This window comes from Oncorhynchus clarkii, chromosome 27 (genome assembly GCF_045791955.1).
Source record: "Oncorhynchus clarkii lewisi isolate Uvic-CL-2024 chromosome 27, UVic_Ocla_1.0, whole genome shotgun sequence".
Taxonomy (NCBI): Eukaryota; Metazoa; Chordata; class Actinopteri; order Salmoniformes; family Salmonidae; genus Oncorhynchus; species Oncorhynchus clarkii.
The window spans coordinates 1917323-1936924 of NC_092173.1; the positions used below are offsets into that span (position 1 = coordinate 1917323).

The 19602-nt window shown below is 44.3% G+C and overlaps 1 protein-coding gene across 1 annotated transcript in view; it reads left to right on the top strand.

Annotated features, from left to right (window-relative positions):
* Window positions 1-19602, top strand: part of LOC139385702 (anoctamin 7) — a 45873-nt gene that overhangs the window by 16322 nt on the left and 9949 nt on the right. Inside the window, exons 14-16 of the mRNA XM_071130977.1 lie at window positions 2580-2682; window positions 2789-2900; window positions 3024-3078. Coding sequence (XP_070987078.1) covers window positions 2580-2682; window positions 2789-2900; window positions 3024-3078 — 270 coding nt within the window. The remainder of the gene's footprint in view (window positions 1-2579; window positions 2683-2788; window positions 2901-3023; window positions 3079-19602) is intronic.

Sequence of the window (19602 nt, forward strand, 5' to 3'; positions counted from 1 at the left end):
GTAAAAATATATATTTTTTTATCAAACTGGGTGAGTTTACATCTTCAATCGCATGTTATAGCGTCACCATGTGGCCAATTGACATGGCATTGCTTGAGAGGGTACCTCTCAAGCAATGCCATGTCAACTGGCCACATGGTTAAATAATCTGTCTGTCAACAGTTGTTGGAAAAACTACTTGTGTCTTGCACAAAGTAAATTTCCCAACTGACTTGCCAAAACTATAGTTTGTTAACAAGACATTTGTGGAGAGGTTGAAAAAACTAGTTTTAATGACTCCAACCTAGGTCTATGACTTCAACTGTATATATAGTCATTATATATGTATGTATATATATATATATATGTCTATCATTTACACCATTAACAAATGTCCACACTGTATTTCTGATCAATTTGATGTTATTTTAATGGACAACCAAATTTGCTCTTCTTTCAAAAACAAAGACATTTATAAGTGACACCAAACTTTTGAATGATATTCAGACTTTTGAATGGACTTTTTCCACATTTAGTTACGTTACAGCCTTATTCTAAAATTGATTAATTGTTGTTTTCCCCTCATCAATACACATAATACACACAATATTGTGTACACAATACACACAATACGCCATAATGACAAAGAAAAACACAGGTTTTTAGAAATGTTGGAAAATGTATTAAAAAAAACTACTGAAATATCACATTCACCTAAGTATTCAGACCCTTTACTCAGTACTTTGTTGAAGCACCTTTGGCAGCGATTACAGCCTCATAATGACAGATTTTTTTGAAATGTTTGCTAACTTATACAAAAATTAAAACATACCTTATAAGTATTCAGACCCTTTGCTATGAGACTCACAATTGAGCTCAGGTGCAGCCTGTTTCCATTGATCACGGCCAAACTGAGCAATTGGGGGAGCAGAGCCTTGGTCAGGGAGGTGACCAAGAACCTGATGGTCACTCTGACAGAGCGCTAGAGTTCCTCTGTGGGGACCTCCACACCAGGCGGTGTCAGAGGAAGGCCCTAAAAATTGTCAAAGACCCCAGCCACCCCAGTCATAGACTGTTCTCTCTACCACCGCATGGCAAGTGGTACCAGAGTGCCAAGTCTAGGACAAAAAGGCTTCTCAACAGTTTTTACCCCCAAGCCATCCTGACTCCTGAACAGGGAACCAAATGGTTACCCGGACTATTTGCATTGTGTGCCACCCCCCCACCCCTCTTTTACGCTGCTGCTACGCTCTGTTTATCTTATATGCATAGTCACTTTAACTATACATACATGCACATACTACCTCAATTGACCCGACCAACCACTGCTCCCACACATTGTCTAACCGGGCTATCTGCATTGTGTAGCGCCACCCGCCACCCACTCTTTTTACGCTACTGCTACTCTCTGTTCATCATATATGCATAGTCACTTTAACTATACATACATGCACATGCTACCTGAATAAGCCTGACTAACTGGTGTCTGTATATAGCCTTGCTACTCTTATATTCAAATGTATTTTTACTGTTGTTTTATTTCTTTACTTACACACACACACACACACACACACACACACACACACACACACACACACACACACACACACACACCTTTTTCGCACAATTGGTTAGAGCCTGTAAGTAAGTATTTCACTGTAAGGTACCTGTTGTATTCGGCGCACGTTACAAATACACTTTGATTTGATTTGATTTGAAGAACCTTCCAGAAGGACAACCATCTCTGCAGCACTCGGGGCCCATTTGGGGCCTTAATGGTAAAGTGACGAGACGGAAGCCACTCCTCAGTAAAAGGCACATGACAGCCCGCTTGGAGTTTGCCAAAAAGGCACCCGAAGACTCTCAAACCATGAGAAACAATATTCTCTGGTCTTATGAAACCAAGATGGAACTATTTGTCCTGAATGCCAAGCGTCACGTCTGGCACCATCCCTACGGTGGCACCATCCCTACGGTGGAGCAATGTGGTGGTGGCAGCAGCATGCTGTGGTGATGTTTTTCAGCGGCAGAGACTGGAAGTCTAGTCAGAATTGAGGGAAAGATGAACGGAGAAAAGTACAGAGAGATTCTTAATGAAAAGAGATACTTGATGAAAACCTGCTTCAGAGCGCTCAAGACCTCAGACTGGGGCGAAGGAGCATCCCCTTCCAACAAGATAATGACCTTAAGCACACAGCCAGGACAACGCAGGAGTGGCTTTGGGACAAGTCTTTGAATGTCCTTGAGTGGCCCAGCCAGAGCCCAGACTTGAACCCGATCGAACATCTCGAGTGACCTGAAAATAGCTGTGCAGCGACGCTCCCCATCCTGACAGAGCTTGAGAGGATCTGCAGAGAAGAAAGGGAGAAACTCCCCAAATATAGTTGTGCCAAGCTTGTTGTGTCATACACAAGAAAACTCGAGGCTGTAATCGCTGCCAAAGGTACTTCAACAAAGTACTGAGTAAAGGGGTACATATGTAAATGTCATATTTAAAACTTTTTTTTGCTTCGTCATTATTTTGTGTACTGTGTGTATTGTGTGTAGATTGGTTAGGGGAAAAAACAATTTAACCCATTTTAGAATACCTATCTCGGCAGGCTGGTCGGATAGCCAGTCTCACAGGGTCCGTGCTGAACCTTCTGGTGATCCTCATGCTCTCCCGGGTCTACATCTACCTTGCCCAGGTCTTAACGCGTTGGGGTGAGTCAGCAAGTCCGGCTCTTGTCAATCGTTGCTCAGATGGAAGATAAATATGTGTTTTAATTACCAATGTTTGCTCATATATTTTGCTTGGTCATATCAACAGAGATGCACCGCACACAGACCAAATATGAGGACATGTTTATTCTCAAGGTCTTCATCTTCCAGTTTGTCAACTTCTACTCCTCCCCGGTCTACATTTCCTTTTTCAAAGGCCGGTGAGTAGATCAAACAACGTCAAGGTACAAATGAGCCTTATGTATTGAAAGGTCCTGTATTTATAGACCCTCACAGTACAATGAAAATATGTCTCATCCTCAGCAAACTCCTATGTTTTGCAGGTTTGTTGGTTACCCTGGCAACTACTACACGCTCTTGGGAATACGGAATGAGGATGTGAGTGTTGTTCTTACATTCTAAAACGTACTTAACTTCCCAGCAAACAATTTCTAGTTAGCCTTGGAGTCCCAGAACGTTAGTCACAACATTACCTGAACGTTTGTCAGAGATTCCCAGGGATGTTCCCATGACATATCTATAATGTTTTCTCCATTAAGGTTTGGTTAACACATTCTAAAAGTGTCATAAAATAACATTTCGATTTTTTTCTCCAAATGATCCTATAACCATTATAGTATATCCTTCTACTAATGTTGATCAAATAATGTTTGTTGTGGCAATTTCAAAAACATACATTTTTTATTTAACCTTTATTTTGACAGGGAAAGCATATTGAGACATAGAGGTCTCTTTTCCAAATGTGACCTGTATAATACAATATAAAATACACATTAAACACTATACAGTGCATTCGGAAAGTACTCAGACCCCTTCCCTTTTTCCACATTTTGTTACGTTACAGCCTTTTTCTAAAATGTATATTTTTTTATCCTATTCAATCTAAACACTATACCCTATAATGAAGAAGCGAAAACAGGTTTAGACATTTTTGCTTATTTATAAAAAATAAAAAATAGAAATACCTTATTTACATAAGTATTCAGACCCTTTGCTATGAGATTTGAAATTGAGTTCAGATGCATCCTGTTTCAATTGACCATCCTTGAGATGTTTCTACAACTTGATTGGAATCCACCTGTGGTAAATTCAATTGATTGGACATGATTTGGAAAGGGACACACCTGTCTATATAAGGTCCCATAGTTGACAGTGCATGTCTGAGCAAAACCCAAGCCATCAGGTCGATGGAATTGTCCATAAGATCTCTGAGACAGGATTGTGTCGCGGCACAGATCTGGGGAAGGGTACCAACAAAAATTTCTGCAGCATTGACCTCCATCATTCTTAAAAATGGAAGAAGTTTGGTACCACCAAGACTCTTCCTAGAGCTGGCCTTGGTCAGGGAGGTGACCAAGAACTCAATGGTCACTCTGACAGAGCTCAAGAGTTCCTCTTTGGAGATGGAAGAACCTTCCAGAAAGACAACCATCTCTGCAGCACTCCACCAATCAGGCATTGATGGTAGAGTGGCCAGACTGAAGCCAGTCCTCAGTAAAAGGCACATGAGTTTGCCAAGGACTCTGACCATGAGAAACAAGATGTTCAGGTCTGATGAAATCAAGATTGAACTATTAGGCTTGAATGTCAAGCGTGACGTCTGGAGGAAACCTGGCACCATCCCTAAGGGTGAAGCATGGTGGTGGCAGGATCATGCTGTGGGGATATTTTTCAGTGACAGGGACTGGGAGACTAGTCAGGATTGAGGGAAAGATGAATGGAGCAAAGTACAGAGAGATCCTTGATGAAAACCTCAGGACGCTCAGGACCTCAGACTGGGGCAATGGTTCACCTTCCAACAGGACAATGACCCTAAGCACACAGCCAAGACATCGCAGGAGTGACTTCGGGAGTCTCTGAATGTCCTTGAGTGGCCCAGCCAGAGCTTGGACTTGAACCTGATCGAACATTTCTGCAGCGACCTGAGAATAGCTGTGCAGTGACGCTCCCCATCCAACCTGACAGAGCTTGAGACGATCTGCAGAGAAGAATGGGAGAAACTTCCCAAATACAGGTGTGCCAAGCTTGTAGCGTCATACCCAAGAAGACTCACGGCTGTAATCGCTGCCAAAGGTGCTTCAACAAAGTACTGAATAAAAGGTCTTGAGTACTCATGTACATTTTTTTATACATTTGCAAAAATGTATACGAACCTGTTTTTGCTTTGTCATTATGGGGTATTGTGTTTAGATTGTTGAGAAAAAAACAAACGATTTAATCAATTTTAGAATATGTGGAAAAAGTTAAGGGGTCTGAATACTTTCCGAAGGCACTGTAAATAGTGAAGAGGACAGGCCCCAAAATCAACCCCTGTGGTACACCTTTATGCACTTCAAGAAATTCAGACTTAACCCCATACATCACGATTTTCTGTCACAAAGAAAATCATGAAACCAAGAACAGGCGTCAGAACGCAGGACAACATGTTCAATAAAATAGCATGATCAACAGTATCAAGAGCTTTTGACAGGTCCACAAACAAAGCAGCACATTTCATTTTAGTGTCTTAAGCATTGACAAGATCACTAACAACTCAAATCAAATCAAATCAAATTTATTTATATAGCCCTTCGTACATCAGCTGATATCTCAAAGTGCTGTACATAAACCCAGCCTAAAACCCCAAACAGCAAGCAATGCAGGTGTAGAAGCACGGTGGCTAGGAAAAACTCTCTAGAAAGGCCAAAACCTAGGAAGAAACCTAGAGAGGAACCAGGCTATGTGGGGTGGCCAGTCCTCTTCTGGCTGTGCCGGGTGGAGATTATAACAAAACATGGTCAAGATGTTCAAATGTTCATAAATGACCAGCATGGTCGAATAATAATAAGGCAGAATAGTTGAAACTGGAGCAGCAGCACAGTCAGGTGGACTGGGGACAGCAAGGAGTCATCATGTCAGGTATTCCTGGGGCATGGTCCTATGGCTCAGGTCCTCCGAGAGAGAGAAAGAAAGAGAGAATTAGAGAGAGCATATGTGGGATGGCCAGTCCTCTTCTGGCTGTGCCGGGTGGAGATTATAACAGAACATGGCCAAGATGTTCAAATGTTCATAAATGACCAGCATGGTCGAATAATAATAAGGCAGAACAGTTGAAACTGGAGCAGCAGCACAGCCAGGTGGACTGGGGACAGCAAGGAGTCATCATGTCAGGTAGTCCTGGGGCATGGTCCTAGGGCTCAGGTCCTCCGAGAGAGAGAAAGAGAGAGGGAGAGAATTAGAGAACGCACACTTAGATTCACACAGGACACCGAATAGGACAGGAGAAGTACTCCAGATATAACAAACTGACCCTAGCCCCCCGACACATAAACTACTGCAGCATAAATACTGGAGGCTGAGACAGGAGGGGTCAGGAGACACTGTGGCCCCATCCGAGGACACCCCCGGACAGGGCCAAACAGGAAGGATATAACCCCACCCACTTTGCCAAAGCACAGCCCCCACACCACTAGAGGGATATCTTCAACCACCAACTTACCATCCTGAGACAAGGCTGAGTATAGCCCACAAAGACCTCCGCCACGGCACAACCCAAGGGGGGGGGGGGGGGGCGCCAACCCAGACAGGATGACCACATCAGTGACTCAACCCACTCAGGTGACGCACCCCCTCCAGGGACGGCATGAGAGAGCCCCAGTAAAGCCAGTGACTCAGCCCCTGAATAGGGTTAGAGGCAGAGAATCCCAGTGGAAAGAGGGGAACCGGCCAGGCAGAGACAGCAAGGGCGGTTCGTTGCTCCAGAGCCTTTCCGTTCACCCTCCCACTCCTGGGCCAGACTACACTCAATCATATGACCCACTGAAGAGATGAGTCTTCAGTAGAGACTTAAAGGTTGAGACCGAGTTTGCGTCTCTGACATGGGTAGGCAGACCGTTCCATAAAAATGGAGCTCTATAGGAGAAAGCCCTGCCTCCAGCTGTTTGCTTAAAAATTCTAGGGACAATTAGGAGGCCTGCGTCTTGTGACCGTAGCGTACGTGTAGGTATGTACGGCAGGACCAAATCAGAGAGATAGGTAGGAGCAAGCCCATGTAATGCTTTGTAGGTTAGCAGTAAAACCTTGAAATCAGCCCTTGCTTTGACAGGAAGCCAGTGTAGAGAGGCTAGCACTGGAGTAATATGATCAAATTTTTTGGTTCTAGTCAGGATTCTAGCAGCCGTATTTAGCACTAACTGAAGTTTATTTAGTGCTTTATCCGGGTAGCCGGAAAGTAGAGCATTGCAGTAGTCTAACCTGGAAGCGACAAAAGCATGGATTAATTTTTCTGCATCATTTTTGGACAGAAAGTTTCTGATTTTTGCAATGTTACGTAGATGGAAAAAAGCTGTCCTTGAAATGGTCTTGATATGTTCTTCAAAAGAGAGATCAGGGTCCAGAGTAACGCCGAGGTCCTTCACAGTTTTATTTGAGACGACTGTACAACCATTAAGATTAATTGTCAGATTCAACAGAAGATCTCTTTGTTTCTTGGGACCTAGAACAAGCATCTCTGTTTTGTCCGAGTTTAAAAGTAGAAAGTTTGCAGCCATCCACTTCCTTATGTCTGAAACACATTCTTCTAGCAAGGGCAATTTTGGGGCTTCACCATGTTTAATTGAAATGTACAGCTGTGTGTCATCCGCATAGCAGTGAAAGTTAACATTATGTTTTCGAATGACATCCCCAAGAGGTAAAATATATAGTGAAAACAATAGTGGTCCTAAAACGGAACCTTGAGGAACACCGAAATTTACAGTTGATTTGTCAGAGGACAAACCATTCACAGAGACAAACTGATATCTTTCCGACAGATAAGATCTAAACCAGGCCAGAACTTGTCTGTGTAGACCAATTTGGGTTTCCAATCTCTCCAAAAGAATGTGGTGATCGATGGTATCAAAAGCAGCACTAAGGTCTAGGAGCACGAGGACAGATGCAGAGCCTCGGTCCGATGCCATTAAAATGTCATTTACCACCTTCACAAGTGCCGTCTCAGTGCTATGATGGGGTCTAAAACCAGACTGAAGCATTTCGTATACATTGTTTGTCTTCAGGAAGGCAGTGAGTTGTTGCGCAACAGCCTTTTCTAAAATTTTTGAGAGGAATGGAAGATTCGATATAGGCCGATAGTTTTTTATATTTTCTGGGTCAAAGTTTGGCTTTTTCAAGAGAGGCTTTATTACTGCCACTTTTAGTGAGTTTGGTACACATCCGGTGGATAGAGAGCCGTTTATTATGTTCAACATAGGAGGGCCAAGCACAGGAAGCAGCTCTTTCAGTAGTTTAGTTGGAATAGGGTCCAGTATGCAGCTTGAAGGTTTAGAGGCCATGATTATTTTCATCATTGTGTCAAGAGATATAGTACTAAAACACTTGAGCGTCTCTCTTGATCCTAGGTCCTGGCAGAGTTGTGCAGACTCAGGACAACTGAGCTTTGAAGGAATACGCAGATTTAAGGAGGAGTCCGTAATTTGCTTTCTAATAATCATAATCTTTTCCTCAAAGAAGTTCATGAATTTATCACTGCTAAAGTGAAAGTCATCCTCTCTTGGGGAATGCTGCTTTTTAGTTAGCTTTGCGACAGTATCAAAAAGGAATTTCGGATTGTTCTTATTTTCCTCAATTAAGTTAGAAAAATAGGATGATCGAGCAGCAGTAAGGGCTCTTCGGTACTGCACAGTACTGTCTTTCCAAGCTAGTCGGAAGACTTCCAGTTTGGTGTGGCGCCATTTCCGTTCCAATTTTCTGGAAGCTTGCTTCAGAGCTCGGGTATTTTCTGTGTACCAGGGAGCTAGTTTCTTATGAGAAATGTTTTTAGTTTTTAGGGGTGCAACTGCATCTAGGGTATTGCGCAAGGTTAAGTTGAGTTCCTCAGTTAAGTGGTTAACTGATTTTTGTCCTCTGGCGTCCTTGGGTAGACAGAGGGAATCTGGAAGGACATCAAGGAATCTTTGTGTTGTCTGTGAATTTATAGCACGACTTTTGATGATCCTTGGTTGGGGTCTGAGCAGATTATTTGTTGCAATTGCAAACGTAATAAAATGGTGGTCCGATAGTCCAGGATTATGAGGAAAAACATTAAGATCCACAACATTTATTCCATGGGACAAAACTAGGTCCAGCGTATGACTGTGACAGTGAGTGGGTCCAGAGACATGTTGGACAAAACCCACTGAGTCGATGATGGCTCCGAAAGCCTTTTGGAGTGGGTCTGTGGACTTTTCCATGTGAATATTAAAGTCACCAAAGATTAGAATATTATCCGCTATGACTACAAGGTCCGATAGGAATTCAGGGAACTCAGTGAGGAACGCTGTATATGGCCCAGGAGGCCTGTAAACAGTAGCTATAAAAGAGTAGGCTGAGTAGGCTGCATAGATTTCATGACTAGAAGCTCAAAAGACGAAAACGTCATTTTTTTTTTTGTAAATTGAAATTTGCTATCGTAAATGTTAGCAACACCTCCGCCTTTGCGGGATGCACGGGGGATATGGTCACTAGTGTAGCCAGGAGGTGAGGCCTCATTTAACACAGTAAATTCATCAGGCTTAAGCCATGTTTCAGTCAGGCCAATCACATCAAGATTATGATCAGTGATTAGTTCATTGACTATAATTGCCTTTGAAGTAAGGGATCTAACATTAAGTAGCCCTATTTTGAGATGTGAGGTATCATGATCTCTTTCAATAATGACAGGAATGGAGGTGGTCTTTATCCTAGTGAGATTGCTAAGGCGAACACCGCCATGTTTAGTTTTGCCCAACCCAGGTCGAGGCACAGACACGGTCTCAATGGTGATAGCTGAGCTGACTACACTGACTGTGCTAGTGGCAGACTCCACTATGCTGGCAGGCTGGCTAACAACTAAAGTGGTTATTGTAATTGTGCTATGCCCAGGCCTAAACCCTGATTGATTTAGATTCAAAATACATTTCTCAGATAACAAAAAGAAAAATGTACATTTACCAAGGATTCGAGAATCTTAGCTAGACAAGGAAGACTTGAAATGGGATGATACGATTAGATCACTACTATCAAGGCCTTCTGGAGGGGCAGCACAGGAGCTGATTTCCATACTTTTTTGAAAATGTTAAATAAAACATTTGGGGTATTGAGCTAAAAATGATGGGCGCTGCACACTAAAGCAGACCAGGACCTAATTTGTCAGCCCCTGTGGATTTCTTATTGCTCGCAAAGCGTCCAGGAGTCCCTTAGTCACCAGCTGGGTTAGGTTTTGATCATTACACATGTTTATTAGATTGTTCAAAGCACTTTCAATCATAATTTAGGTCACCCAGCATAAACACTTCTGATTTAGTAAATTAAGTACATAGATACAAAACATGACCAAAAGTATGTGGACACTTGGTCGTCAACATCTCATTCCAAAACCATATGGTCCCCCCTTTGCTGCCCACTCTTCTGGGAAGGCTTTCCACAAGATGTTGGAACACGGTTGCAGGGACTTGCTTCCAAAAGCATTAGTGAGGTCAGGCACTGATGTTGGGCGATTAGGCCTGGCTCGCAGTCGGCGTTCCAAAGTTGTTCGATGGAGTTGAGGTCAGGGCCCTGTGTTGGCCAGTCAAGTTCTTCCACCCGATCTCGACAAACCATTTCTGTATGGACCTCACTTTGTGCACGGGGGCATTGTCATGTTAAAACAGGAAAGGGCCTTCCCCAAACGGTTGCCACAAAGTTGGAAGCACAAAATCATCCAGAATGTCATTGAATGTTGCAGCGTTAAGATTTCCCTTCACTGGAACTAAGGGGCCTAGTCCAAACCATGAATAACAGCCCCAGACCATTATTCCTCCTCCACCAAACTTTACATTGGTGAAGCGTGATTCATCACTCCAGAGAACGCATTTCCACTGCTCCAATGGCGGCGAGCTTTACGCCACTCCAGCAACGCTTGGCATTGCGCATTGTGTTCTTAGGCTTGTGTGTGGCTGCTCGGCCATGGAAACTCATTTCATGAAGCTCCTGACAAACAGTACTTGTGCTGGCGTTGCTTCCAGAGGAAGTTTGGAACTCGGTAGTGAGTGTTGCAACCGAGGACAAACCATTTTTACGCACTACGCGCTTCAGCACTTGGCAGTCCTGTTCTGTGAGCTTGCGTGGCCTACCACATTGCGGCTGAGCTGTTGTTACTCCTAGATGTCTCCACTTCCTTCATAACAGCACTTACAGTTGACCGGGGCAGCTCTAGCTGGGCTGAAATTTGACAAACTGAGTAGTTGGAAAGGTGGCATCCTATGGTGGTGCCACTACTGCCAATGTTTGTCTATGGAGATTGCATGTCTGTGTGATTTTATACACCTGTCTGCAACGGTTGTGGCTGAAATAGCCGAATCCAGTAATTTGAAGGGGTGTCCACATCCTTTTGTATATATAGTGCAGTTAACTCCTCGAATGCTCAAAGGTTAGCCGAGGGAGGATGGTAGACACAGGTTAGCCGAAGGAGATTGGTAGACAAAGGTTAGCAGAGGGATGATGGTAGACAAAGGTTAGCCGAGAGTGGATGGTAGACAAAGGTTAGCCGAGGGAGGATGGAATACAAAGGTTAGCCGAGGGAGGATGGTAGACAAAGATCAGCCGAGGGAGGATGGTAGACAAAGGTTAGCAGAGGGAGGATGGTAGACAAAGGTTAGTCGAGGGAGGATGGTAGACAAAGGTTAGCCGAGGGAGGATGGTAGACAAAGGTTAGCCGAGGGAGGATGGTAGACAAAGGTTAGCCGAGGGAGGATGGTAGACAAAGGTTAGCCGAGGGAGGATGGTAGACAAATGTTAGCCGAGGGAGGATGGTAGATAAAGGTCAGCCGAGGGAGGTTGGTAGACAAAGGTTAGCAGAGGGAGGATGGTAGACAAAGGTTAGCCGAGGGAGGATGGTAGACAAAGGTTAGCCGAGGGAGGATGGTAGACAAAGGTTAGCCGAGGGAGGATGGTAGACAAAGGTTAGCCGAGGGAGGATGGTAGACAAAGGTTAGCCGAGGGAGGATGGTAGACAAAGGTTAGTCGAGGGAGGATGGTAGACAAAGGTTAGCCGAGGGAGGATGGTAGACAAAGGTTAGCCGAGGGAGGATGGTAGACAAATGTTAGCCGAGGGAGGATGGTAGACAAAGGTTAGCCGAGGGAGGATGGTAGACAAAGGTTAGCCGAGGGAGAATGGTAGACAAAGGTTAGCCGAGGGAGGATGGTAGACAAAGGTTAGCCGAGGGAGGATGGTAGACAAAGGTTAGCCGAGGGAGGATGGTAGACAAAGGTTAGCCGAGGGAGGATGGTAGACAAAGGTTAGTCGAGGGAGGATGGTAGACAAAGGTTAGCCGAGGGAGGATGGTAGACAAAGGTTAGCCGAGGGAGGATGGTAGACAAATGTTAGCCGAGGGAGGATGGTAGACAAAGGTTAGTCGAGGGAGGATGGTAGACAAAGGTTAGCCGAGGGAGAATGGTAGACAAAGGTTAGCCGAGGGAGGATGGTAGACAAAGGTTAGCCGAGGGAGGATGGTAGACAAAGGTTAGCCGAGGGAGGATGGTAGACCCCTATAACAGTTATGGATACATTTTTCCCAGACAAAGGCTTAAAGATAGTAGCTCAGATTTTAGGGCAAGTGAAATGGATTTGAGAAAAGAAACAGATAAAGTGAAAATGGCCTCTCCACCACCTCTACCCTGCTTGTCAGCTCTGAACACATGATAAGAATGTTCCCTGAGATCCAAGTTTCAGTCAATACCAGAATGTCCGAATTTGTCTGCATAGCCCAGATCTTTATGTAATCCAGTTTAGGAAGTAAGCTCCTAATGTTCAAATGCATCAACCCAAGACCTTGAGGATTTTTAAAGTCACATGGAAGCTCCAACTCAAACAAGCTATGCTCAATAGGCGGTTGATATTGATATATAGTAGTTGGTATGGCTATAAGATTGCATAGAACTGCACCACTTGGTCTATCTCTATTAGTAATAGAGGAAGGAGAAGAAATTGGAATTACTTTTCCAAGGTTAGCACCATAAGGCCATAGGGCCACAACCAATGTCAATAAGAGGAACTCTCAGAGTAACCAATTATGGAATGTTATAAACGGACTTACAAGGGCTTTGGTTGCTATCGTGGAACAGCTGGATCGCCAGCTCCTCCTAAAGCGGCCTTGCTCTTTTATTCTCCAAGGGGGGTGGGGAGTGGGTGCCAGGATGGGAGGTCGGAGTAGGATGGGAAGAGCGGGTGAGATGGGAGGGGAGAGGTGACTTCACTAAAGTGGGGTCACTGCAGGGCAGCCCTGGCCTGTCAGTCAGAGAGTGGCAACACGGTGAAGAGGCAATGGCACGACATCCAGGCTGTGGAGTAGAAAAGGAAAAGGTCTTAGAGGGGGACCTATCCGGGATACGCTGCAGCGTCTCCATTTGCTTACTCTGGACATCCAGCTCAGACATATATTCCTCAATAACTGTGCAAAATATACTGACCAAAAAATATAAACTCAACATTTAAACGTCTATCCCATGTTTCATAAGCTGAAAGAAAAGACCCCAATAATTTTTGTCCAAAGCACATCATGTCTGCACAAAAGCTTATTTCTCTCAAATTGTGTGCACAAATTTGTTTACATCCTTGCTAGTGGGCATTTATTATTTGCCAAGATAATCTTTCATCTGACAGGTGTTGCATATCAAGAAGCTGATTCAACAGCATGATCATTACACAGGTGCAACTTCTGCCGGGGAAAATAAAAGGCCACTCTAAATTCACAACACAACACAATGCCACAGATGTCTCAAGTTTTAAGGGAGCATGCAATTCTGCAGGAATGGCCAACAGAGCTGTTGGCAGAGAATGTAATGTTCATTTCTTTAAGATAAGCCACCACTAACGTCATTTTAGAGAATTTGGCAGTACGTCCAACCAGCATCACAATTGCAAACCCTGTGTAAATACGCCAGCCCAGGACCTCCACATCCGGCTTCTTCACCTGCAGGATTGTCTGAGACCAGCCACCTGGACAGCTGATGAAACTGTGGGTTTGCACAACCGAAGAATTTCTGGACAAACTGTCAGAAACGGTCTCAAGGAAACTCATCTGCACGCTCGTCGTCCTCACCAGGGTCTTGACCTGACTGCAGTTCGGCGTCGTAACCGTCTTCAGTGGGCAAATGCTCATCTTTGATGGCCCCTGGCACGCTGGAGAAGTATTTATTATGGATCCCCAACAGCTGCTGCCAAGGAAGCAGCTACTCTTCCTGGAGTCCAGCAAAATTAAGGCAGGTATACCATTTTTAAAAATTACAATACATTCATTACAGAATTCACAACACATTAAGTGTGTGCCTTCAGGCCCATACACTGCTACCACATATCTACAACACAAAATGAATGTGTATGTGTGTGTGTATAGTGCATATGTTATCAAGTGTGTGTATGCATGTGTCTGTGCCTATGTTTGTGTTGCTTCACAGTCCCTGCTGTTCCATAAGGTGTATTTTTATCTGTTTTTAAAATCTGATTCTACTGCTTGCATAAGTTACCTGATGTGGAATAGAGTTCCATGTAGTCATGGCACTATGTAGTACTGTGCATCTCCCATAGTCTGTTCTGGACTTTGAAGAGACCTCTGGTGTTATGTCTTGTGGGGTATGCATGCGTGTCTGAGCTGTGTGCTAGTCGTTTAAACAGACAGCTTGGTGCTTTCAACATGTCAATACCTCTCACAAATACAAGTAGTGATGAAGTCAATCTCTCTTCTACTTTGAGCCAGGAGAGATTGACATGCATATTATTGTTTGCTCTCTGGGTTCATCCAAGGGCCAGCCGTGCTGCCCTGTTCTGAGCCAATTGCAATTTTCCAAAGTCCCTCTTTGTGGCACCTGACCACATGAATGAACAGTAGTCCAGGTGTGACAAAACTAGAGCCTGTAGGACCTGCCTTGTTGATAGTGCTGTTAAGAAGGTAGAGCAGCGCTTTATTATGGACATACTTCTCCCCATCTTAGTTACTGTTGTATCAGATTGCGGGCACTGGTTACAGTTTGAAGCTTTTTCTTGCGTGGGCAGCTTGATGAAAGCCAGTTAATATCTAAATCACCCAGAAAATATACCTCTCTGTTGATATCACATACATTATCAAGTATTTCAAACGTGTTATCCAGATACTGACTGTTAGCACTTGATCTATAGCAGCTTCCCACAATAATGGGCTTTAGGTGAGGCAGATGAACCTGTAGCAATATTACTTCAACAGTATTTAATATGCCATCCTCTCTAATCTTTACAGGAATGTGTTTTTTTATATAAATAGCAACACCTCCACCAATGGCATTTCTGTCTTTTCTGTAGATGTTATAACCTTGTATTGCTACCACTGTATCAAAGGTATTCTCTAAGTGAGTTTCAGATATTGTCAGAATATGAATGTCATCTGTTATTATTAATTTAATGAACCTTGTTTCTTAACTACATATGTTAACGTGGGCTACTTTGAGCAATTGTGTGTATATCCAAGATGGCGCAGCAGTAAGATGTTTGTTTTTGTCCCATGTAAATATATTCAGTCTTTTTCATTTTTTTATATACATTTCATTATATTTCAATCTCTTTTTTCCATTTTCAAATTAAATATACCTTCCTGCAACCTGCCTCACCCAATGTGGTACGGATCTGCTATTTTTTTAGACCTTGTAACTGGAACCTCCATCAGAAGCTAGCCAACTAATTAGCTACTAGCTATTTAGTCATTGTTAGCCAATGATAGCGGTCTTTACCTTTAGCTCGGACACCAGCCGCTTTAGCCCGGATAACACCTGCCAGTCTGCACAGCGCGATATCAGCCCTGAGAATATCGGACTGCCTTTTCCCCCCACTACATCACCGGATTCCTGCTGCAAGCTCTGGACCATTACACCGGATCTTCGCAGCTAGCTAGCTGCTACCGAGTGGCTATTGCGGCTAACGCCCTTGTCCATGCACCAGTTAGCCTCGCTAGCAAACGTAGTACACCAACTACAATGCCTCTGTAGCCAATTGGCCTGGACCATTTGTCGACACAGAGCTCCGCCGATCCATCACGACTGGTCTGCTGATCTGCTGACGCAATTCAGCCGATGTGCTCTGAACCGGCCTCTGCATCGTGGATGTGGTGAAGATCCATCTGCTATCACCGGCCTGCTAGCTTCCTGAACGACGTGTCTCCCGCTCGCCTAGCGTAGTAATTGACTACCGAACGGCTCCCTGTTTCATCTATTGCTGCTCATTGGACCCTATGATCACTCAGCTACACAGCCGACGCCTGCTTGACTGTTCATTAACACGGTACCCAGCCTCGAACTCGGGCCCTGTGTGTAGCTAACTGACCCTCTCCGCCCATTCATCACCATTTACTCGTTGTTGTTGTCTTAGCTATTTACCCGTTGTTATCTCACCCGTTGTTGTCTTAGCTCTCCAAATCAACACCTGTGATTGCTTTATGCTCTCTCTAATGTCAATATGCCTTGTATACTGTTAAGGGCAGCTCTCATTGTTTTATTTTACTGCGGAATCCCTAGTCCTGTTCAACATTACTCAGAAAGCCTCCTTGTCCCAACCCCCCACACATGCGGAGACCGCACCTAGCTAAACTGGCACCTCCAGAGATGCAACCTCTCTCATCGTCACTCAATGTCTAGGTTTACCACCACTGTACACGCACCCTACCATACCCTTGTCTGAACACTATGCCCTGAATCTATCCTGCCACGCCCATAAACCTGCTCCTTTTATTCTCTGTTCCTAAAGCACTAGACGACCAGTTCTTATAGCGTTTAGCCGTACCCTCTGTTCCTCTGGTGATGTAGAGGTTAAGCCAGGCTCTGTGTGTCCTCAGGCGCTCTCATTTGTTGACTTCTGCAACCGTAAAAGCCGTGTGTTCATGCATGTTAACATCAGAAGCCTCCTCCCCAAGTTTGCTTTATTCACTGCTTTAGCACACTCTGCCAAACCTGATGTCCTAGCCGTGTCTGAATCCTGGCTTACGAAGGCCACCAAAAATTCTGAAATTTCCATCCCCAATTACAACATTTTCTGTCAAGACAGAACTGCTAAAAGTGACAGAATTGCTATCTACTGTAGAGATAGCATGCAGAGTTCTGTCATACTATCCAGGTCTATGCCCAAACAGTTCGAGCTTCTACTTTTAAATATCCATCTCTCCAGAAATAAGTCCCTCACTATTGCCGCTTTCTATAGTCCCCCCAGCTCCCAGCTGTGCCCTGGACATCATATGTGAATTGATTGCACCCAATCTATCGTCAGAGTTCTTACTGCTAGGTGACCTAAATTGGGATATGCTTAACACCCCGGCCGTCCTACAATCTAAGCTAGATGCCCTCAATCTCACACAAATGATCAAGGAACCTACCAGGTACAACCCCAAATAAGTAAACATGGGCCCCTCATAGATATAATCCTGACCAACCTGCCCTCCAAATACACCTCTGCTGTTTTCAACCAGGATCTCAGCAATCACTGCCTCATTGCCTGCATCCGCTATGGGTCTGCGGTCAAACGACCACCCCTCATCACTGTCGAACGCTCCCTAAAACACTTCAGCGAGCAGGCCTTTTCTAATCGACCTGGCCCGGGTATCCTGGAAGGATATTGACCTCATCCCGTCTGTAGAGGATGCCTGATTGTTCTTTAAAAGTGCATTCCTCACCATCTTAAATAAGCCTGCCCATTTAAAAAAATTATCACTAAGAACAGATATAGCCCGTGGTTCACTCCAGACTTGTTTGCCCTTGACCAGCACAAAAACACCCTGTGGCGTCACTGCACTAGCATCGAACAGTCCCCGTGATATACAACTTCTCAGGGAAGTCAGGAACCAATATACACAGTTTGAAAAAGCTAGTCTTTGCTTTCCTAGCAGAAATTTGCATCCTGCAGCACTAATTCTAAAAAGTTTTGGAACACTAAAGTCCATGGAGAATAAGAGTACCTCCTCCCAGCTGCTCACTGCACTGAGACTAGGAAACACTGTCACCACTGATACATCTACGATAATCGAGAATTTCAATAAGCATTTCTCTACGGCTGGCCATGCTTTCCACCTGGCTGACGCAACCCCGGCCAACAGCTCTGCAACCCCCACAGCAACTGCCCCCCCCCCCCCCCCCCCCCTCCGCTTCTCCTTCACCCAAATCCAGACAGCTGCAGCTGATGTTAAAGAGCTGCAAAACCTGGATCCCTACAAATCAGCTTGATAGGCAATCTGGACCCTCTCTTCCCAAAAGTATCCGCCGCCATTGTTGCAACCCCTATTACTAGTCTGTTCAACCTCTCTTTCGTATCGTCTGAGATTCCTAAAGATTGGAAAGTGGCCGCGGTCATCTCCCTCTTCAAAGAGGGAGACACTCTAGACTCAAACTGTTACAGGCCTACAGTGCCTTGCGAAAGTATTCGGCCCCCTTGAACTTTGCGACCTTTTGCCACATTTCAGGCTTCAAACATAAAGATATAAAACTGGATTTTTTTGTGAAGGATCAACAACAAGTGGGACACAATCATGAAGTGGAACGACATTTATTGGATATTTCAAACTTTTTTAACAAATCAAAAACTGAAAAATTGGGCGTGCAAAATTATTCAGACCCCTTAAGTTAATACTTTGTAGCGCCACCTTTTGCTGCGATTACAGCTGTAAGTCGCTTGGGGTATGTCTCTATCAGTTTTGCACATCGAGAGACTGACATTTTTTCCCATTCCTCCTTGCAAAACAGCTCGAGCTCAGTGAGGTTGGATGGAGAGCATTTGTGAACAGCAGTTTTCAGTTCTTTCCACAGATTCTCGATTGGATTCAGGTCTGGACTTTGACTTGGCCATTCTAACACCTGGATATGTTTATTTTTGAACCATTCCATTGTAGATTTTGCTTTATGTTTTGGATCATTGTCTTGTTGGAAGACAAATCTCCGTCCCAGTCTCAGGTCTTTTGCAGACTCCATTCTTCCAGAATGGTCCTGTATTTGGCTCCATCCATCTTCCCATCAATTTTAACCATCTTCCCTGTCCCTGCTGAAGAAAAGCAGGCCCAAACCATGATGCTGCCACCACCATGTTTGACAGTGGGGATGGTGTGTTCAGGGTGATGAGCTGTGTTGCTTTTACGCCAAACATAACGGTTTGCATTGTTGCCAAAAAGTTCAATTTTGGTTTCATCTGACCAGAGCACCTTCCTCCACATGTTTGGTGTGTCTCCCAGGTGGCTTGTGGCAAACTTTAAATGACACTTTTTATGGATATCTTTAAGAAATGGCTTTCTTCTTGCCACTCTTCCATAAAGGCCAGATTTGTGCAATATACGACTGATTGTTGTCCTATGGACAGAGTCTCCCACCTCAGCTGTAGATCTCTGCAGTTCATCCAAAGTGATCATGGGCCTCTTGGCTGCATCTCTGATCAGTCTTCTCCTTGTATGAGCTGAAAGTTTAGAGGGACGGCCAGGTCTTGGTAGATTTGCAGTGGTCTGATACTCCTTCCATTTCAATATTATCGCTTGCACAGTGCTCCTTGGGATGTTTAAAGCTTGGGAAATCTTTTTGTATCCAAATCCGGCTTTAAACTTCTTCACAACAGTATCTCGGACCTGCCTGGTGTGTTCCTTGTTCATGATGCTCTCTGCGCTTTTAACGGACCTCTGAGACTATCACAGTGCAGGTGCATTTATACGGAGACTTGATTACACACAGGTGGATTGTATTTATCATCATTAGTCATTTAGGTCAACATTGGATCATTCAGAGATCCTCACTGAACTTCTGGAGAGAGTTTGCTGCACTGAAAGTAAAGGGGCTGAATAATTTTGCACGCCCAATTTTTCAGTTTTTGATTTGTTAAAAAAGTTTGAAATATCCAATAAATGTCGTTCCACTTCATGATTGTGTCCCACTTGTTGTTGATTC